At 52.3% G+C, this 6148-nt stretch overlaps 1 protein-coding gene across 1 annotated transcript; it reads left to right on the forward strand.

The window, feature by feature from the left end:
* The first annotated feature begins 1383 nt into the window (after window positions 1-1383).
* On the forward strand, window positions 1384-2989 carry RXFP3 (relaxin family peptide receptor 3). The gene has a single exon (XM_075128415.1). It carries the CDS (start codon window positions 1635-1637, stop codon window positions 2907-2909), a length of 1275 nt encoding a protein of 424 aa, XP_074984516.1. The 5' UTR covers window positions 1384-1634; the 3' UTR covers window positions 2910-2989.
* Window positions 2990-6148: the final 3159 nt, after the last annotated feature.

Here is a 6148-nt window from a genome sequence, read left to right on the forward strand (position 1 = left end):
ATTAAGAGATAAGGATCACCACTACATTCAACCTTTATTTTTAAGGAGACAAAGATTTGTAGTCATTTAATATTAATCTGTGGTTTTAACATATTTACCTTTCATTATAGAAAAATAATTCTGAGACTTTTCGAGTTGTATTGCTTGCTCACAAAAAAAAAGGAAGAGGGGAAGAAAGATCAAATAATTTTAGATTCATTCTGTAGCTAAGCAAAACGTAATACCACATCCCTCCAAGGAATCCAGGCATTATGGGAACATTGGATAATGACAGGTTGGTTTGTTAATAATCCAAAACATTTGCAAAGCTTTTCATTAAATTGCATTGTCTAAACCCATGAGAATTTAAGGACTCTGGTAGATTGAAATGTCTTAAGGTGGGTGTAAAATATGCAAACAAAATAACACTGGAAATAAATATTGTACCTCATTATGAACAGAATTAGTTACACAAGAGAACAAAATAATAGAGATGTACATCAGTTTTTGGCACAGACAAGTTGAATGATAAACAAGCTCTGTGCTTGTTTAAACTAAATGCAAATGTGCAATTGTACTACAGATTTTTTAAAAAAGTTTTGATGCACACAGGAGGGGCTTCTTACCAGTTTCATTAAACCAAGATACATTTCACTATACATTTAAAATCTGTGTCGAGAAAGGAAGTGTGGGATGGTTTCCACTTCCCATTACATTTTCTACTTTAGGATAAATAGAAAAGATCGGTGCGCTTTAAAGTTTGGGGGATAGAAGTGGAGGGCTTTTTAAAGTGGGGAGGGGCTGCACTTCACACGATCTTCCTCTTCAGAATCTCAGATACCATTTAAACGCAGCTAATCCCAACATATGACATTCCAGGGCTGGGGAAAAGACAGTCCGGGGGGAGATTCTCCAGGAAGGGGAGCTGAGAGCGCGCTGCGGGGCAGAACCGCGTGCTACGGGGGAGTGCGAGCTGCTCGCGCCTTCGGGTGCCCCGCAGAACTCGGCAGCCGCTGACGCGAGCTGGCTGGGAGGCAGGTTGGGAGAGCGGGCACTGGCCACCGCCGGGGTTGGCCCCCGTAAGGACCTCGGAGAGCTCCGGCCGCTGCGCACGCACCTCAGCCCGCTCAAGCGGGGGCACAAGGGGAATATAACCCGGGCGAGCCGACGGGAGGAGGCAGTGAGGGCTGGGAGCCGCGGGGAGGAGAGAGGTTCCGAGAGAGGCAGCAGCAGCGGAGCACAGGTGGGCGCCTCCAGGACGGAGACCTTCACTGCACCAGCGAGAGGCGGCCTCTTGTCCCACCCCAGCCCCGCCGTGCTGGAGTCTCCCTGCCGGCCGGGGCAGCGCCGCCCGCTCCCGGCGGGTCTGGGCTTGTTCTGCTCAGCCTGATGTGCCCCGGCGCGGGCACGGGAAGGGGCGCCCCGCCTGCCAGCGCCTCCCTGCGGGTGCCGCCTGCGCTGGGCACCTGGAGCGGCAGCCGCCGCGCTGGGCTTCGTCGCTGCCTGAGCTGCCGCGTCCCGGGCTGGACTAGGCGCTGAGCATGTGCTTTGCGGGCGAGGGGGACCCCGTGCCCGCCACCGGAGCGTAGCTCCTGATCGCAGCCCCTGGGTGGGAGGAGAGAGACCGGCTCCCTCCAGCCTCCCCTTGCCATGGGATGGCCGCCCCCTGCGAGCCCAGTTACTGCCCGCTCGCCCTCAGCCTGGAGGGAGCGTCCCTGGCCGGGCAGTTCGGCAACTGGACCAACGACTCCCTGCAGGAGCTTTTCAGGAGCGTCAACCTGGAGCGAGCCGAGGGGCTGCAGGGGGACAGCTCCGCCGTCCTGCGCATCCTCATCTCCAGCGTCTACTCGGTGGTGTGCGCCCTGGGGCTGGTGGGCAACCTGCTGGTGCTCTACCTGATGAAGAGCAAGCAGGGCTGGAAGAAATCCTCCATCGACCTCTTCGTCACCAGCCTGGCGCTCACCGACTTCCAGTTCGTGCTGACGCTGCCCTTCTGGGCGGTGGAGAACGCCCTGGACTTCACCTGGCTCTTCGGCAAGGCCATGTGCAAGATCGTCTCCTACGTGACGGCCATGAACATGTACGCCAGCGTCTTCTTCCTCACCGCCATGAGCGTGGCCCGCTACCACTCCGTGGCCTCGGCGCTGAGCCGCCGGCGGGGCGGCCCGGGGTGCCGCTCGGCCAAGTGGCTGTGCCTCCTCATCTGGGGCGCGGCCATGCTGGCCTCCCTGCCCCACGCCGTCTTCTCCACCACCGCCACCGTCTTCGGCGAGGAGCTCTGCCTGGTCAAGTTCCCCGAGGGCCGGGGCAACAGCGCCCAGTTCTGGCTGGGCCTCTACCAGGCCCAGAAAGTGCTGCTGGGCTTCCTGGTGCCGCTGGCGGTCATCAGCCTCTGCTACCTGCTGCTGCTGCGCTTCCTGGGCGAGCGCCACGTGGGCCGCGCCTGCGGCGGGCCCAGGCGGCGGGCCCAGGTGACCCGCTCGGTGACGGTGGTGGTGCTCTCCTTCTTCCTCTGCTGGCTGCCCAACCAGGCGCTCACCGCCTGGGGCATCCTGGTCAAGCTCAACGTGGTGCCCTTCAGCCCGCAGTACTTCCTCTCGCAGGCCTACCTCTTCCCCGTCAGCGTGTGCCTGGCGCACTGCAACAGCTGCCTCAACCCGCTGCTCTACTGCCTGCTGCGCCGCGAGTTCCGCGCCGCCCTGCGCCGCCTGCTGCGCCGCCTGGCCTCGCCCTCGCTCACCGCCACGCGCCCCTTCACCGCCACCACCAAGCCCGAGCCCGAGGAGCAGGCGCTGCGCGCCCTGGTGCCCGCCAGCCCGCTGCCCCCCGCCGCCCCCCAGCCCGAGCTCCTCTACTACCCGCCCGGCGTGGTGGTGTGCAGCGCCCGCTGGGACCCGCTGCCCAGCAGCTCCGCCGAGCAGCGCTGCTGAGCCGCGGGGGCGCCTGGGAGCGACGGAGTGGGAGGCTGGGGGCAATGCCCACGGGGGGATGGGCTCCAGGGAGTGTCCCAGCCCGGGGAGCGGTGGAGCGGCTGTCCGTGGGTTATGGGCTCTGGGGACCGTCCCAGCGGTGGAGCGGGTGTCTGGGGGGGATGGGCTCTGGGGACCGTCCCAGCGGTGGAGGAGTGGCTGTGTGTTCTGGCCTTAGGAGAAGTGGGGGGAAGGGAGGGTCCATGGGGGATGAAATTGCAGCTCTCCCCTCAGCTTTGCCAAGAGGCCCAGCCTTCGGGGTGTCCATGGAGACTGAGGCTCCATGTGGCCAGGCTACTGTGCATGGAGGGGCCGGGTGGGCTAAATGGGGGACGAGGACGCCTGGGAAGTGGAGGGCGCTTGCGGACTTCGTATGAGGAGGTTGTGGGAGCGCTGGGTGGTGAGACTGCAGCTGGAGCGGTGCCATGTCCAGGCACCGTCGGGGTGTCCCTTGCCTCCTCACTGCAATCTCCCAGGCGCAGAGGAGGTGGCTGAGGTGTGTGGGAAGCAAGCCAGGACTTTCCCCCTGCCACCACAGAGCCCAGGTTGGGGGGGACCTGGCTTTGTTTGCCCTCTCCTAGCACTGAACTGAGGCACCAAGCACAACTCACCACCGTAAATGCAGTAAATGCAACTGTAGCTCTGGCTCTAGCACAGCTCCAGAGAAAAGGCTGTTTGTGGGGCGTTCACTGCAGCACTTCATCCTCTCTTAGCCTGTTGCCAAAGCAAAATGATTCTCCTTGATAAACAAGAACAGGAGTAACTGATGTTTGGGAACTGGGGGCTGCTGAATAGGGGAAGTGGCTTTTTCTATTTTATTACCTGTAACTAGAAACTTTGCCCTAGCGGTGAAATGTTATGTCCAACCATCAGCCACTGTTGTAGATCATTTGTGGTTAATGGGGTACTGTATCTGTAACTGACCATTGCTTAGAAGGAATGAAACCACTGCACTGCCAATTTTAAAGGGGCTGAATATTCAGAGCCCAAGACCAGAAGGCACCTTTGTGACCATCTGGTCTGACCTCCTGTAGAGCATAGAACTTTCCCAAAATCATTCCTAGAACACATCTGTTAGAGAAACATCCAATCTTGATTTAAAGATTGTCACTGATGATGAATCAGCCATGAACCCTGATAAATTGTTCCAATGGTTAATTAACCGCACTGTTAAAAATGTACACCATATTTCCGGTCTGAATTTGTCTAGCTTCAAAATTTCCAGCCCTCAGATTGTGTTACAACTTTCTCTGCTAGATTCAAAAGCCCATTATCCAATCATTGTTCCCCAGGTAGATACTTAGAGGATGCAGTCAGCCAAGCCACCCGTTTATCTTCTCTTTGCTAAGCTAAGTAGATTGAACTGCTTGAGTCTATTACTGTAAGGCAGTGGTTCTCAACCTTTCCAAACTACTGTACCCCTTTCAGGAGTCTGATTTGTCATGCATATCCCAAGTTTCACTTCACTTAAAAACTACTTGCTTACAAAATCAGACATAAAAGTGTCACAGCACACTATTACTGAATAATTGTTTACTTTCTCATTTTTACCATACAATTAGAAAATACATCAATTGGAATATAAATATTGTACTTACATTTCAGTGTATAGTGTAAAGAAAAGGAGTACTTGTGGCACCTTAGAGACTAACCAATTTATCTGAGCATAAGCTTTCTTGAGCTACAGCTCACTTCATCGGATGCATTCCTTTTCTTTTTGTGAATACAGACTAACACGGCTGCTACTCTGAAACCAGTGTATAGTACATAGAGCAGTATAAACAAGTCGTCTGTATGAAATTTTAGCTTGTACTGACTTCACTAGTACTTTTTATGTAGTCTATTATAAAACTAGCAAATATCTAGATGAATTGATGTACCCCCTGGAAGACCTCTGCTTACTCACATACCCCTGGTTGAGAACCACGCTATAAGGCATGTTTTCTACTCCTTTAATCATTCTTGTGCTGCTTTTCTGAATCCTCTCCCATTTATCAATCTATTTCTTGAATTGTGGGTACCAGAACCGTATACAATATTCCAGCTGTGGTCACAACAGTGCCAAATACAAAGGTAAAAGAGCCTCTCTACTCCTGCTCAAGCTTCCCCTGTTTATTCATCTCAGGTTTGCATTAACTTTTTTGTCCACAGCGTCACATTGGGAAAAGTCATGGTCAGCTGATTATCCACCCTGACCCCAAAATCTTTTTCAGAGTCACTGCTTGCCAGGATAGAGTCCCCAATTCTGTAAGTATGGCCTACATTCTTTGTTCCTAGATGTATACATTTACACTTAACCATATTAAACCACATTGCTTGCACCCAATTTACCAAGCAATCCTGATCACTCTGTATCAGTGACCTGTCCTCTTCATTACCGACCACTCCCCCACATTTTCTGTCATCTGCAAACTTTATCGGTGACAATTTTATGTTTTCTTCCTGGTAATTGATACAAATGTTAACTAGCATAGGGCTAAGAAAACATATCAACTTAGTTTGACAAGATCTATTTTCATAAACCCCTGTTGATTTGCATTAATTACTTTACCCTCCTTTAATTTGGTGTTAATCAAGTCTCCTACCAGCTGCCCCATTATCTTGCCCAGGATCAATATCAAGCTGACAGGCTTATAATTATCTCGGTTATCCCATTTACCTTTTTAAAAATGGGCACATTACCTTTCCTGTAGTCTTCTAGAATTTCCCCAGGGCTCCAAGTCTTCTTGAAAATCAACATTAACGGTGCAGCAAGCACCTCAGGCAGCACTTTTAAAACTTTCGGATGCAAGTTATCTGGACCTGCTGATTTCAAAATGTTTGCTTCTAGTATTTTCTGTTTAATATCCTCCAGAGACACTAGTGGAATGGAAAGAGGGTTATCATAAAATGAGACATCTGTTTTTTTCCCCAAATACAGACAAATATGAATATAGAGGTACTTGGCAGTGTTTCCATGTGTCCATTTTTGTTCATATCTGCTGCTGTGGATTTTAGATTTCCAAAGATGCTTCCCTCCATTGGGCTCTGTATATAAGATGTGCCACAAGAGATCATTACATGCCTCTGGTCACAATTCATACATGCTAACCCATGTGAGAATGATGGGTGGGGATGACAGGGACAAGACCAGTTCCAGGAGTTTCAGCTTGTGGAGTTTCCTACTCATCCGTTCATCTGGGGGGACAGGTTTGTCCCTC

The sequence above is a fragment of the Caretta caretta genome, chromosome 5 (genome assembly GCF_965140235.1).
Source record: "Caretta caretta isolate rCarCar2 chromosome 5, rCarCar1.hap1, whole genome shotgun sequence".
Classification (NCBI taxonomy): domain Eukaryota; kingdom Metazoa; phylum Chordata; order Testudines; family Cheloniidae; genus Caretta; species Caretta caretta.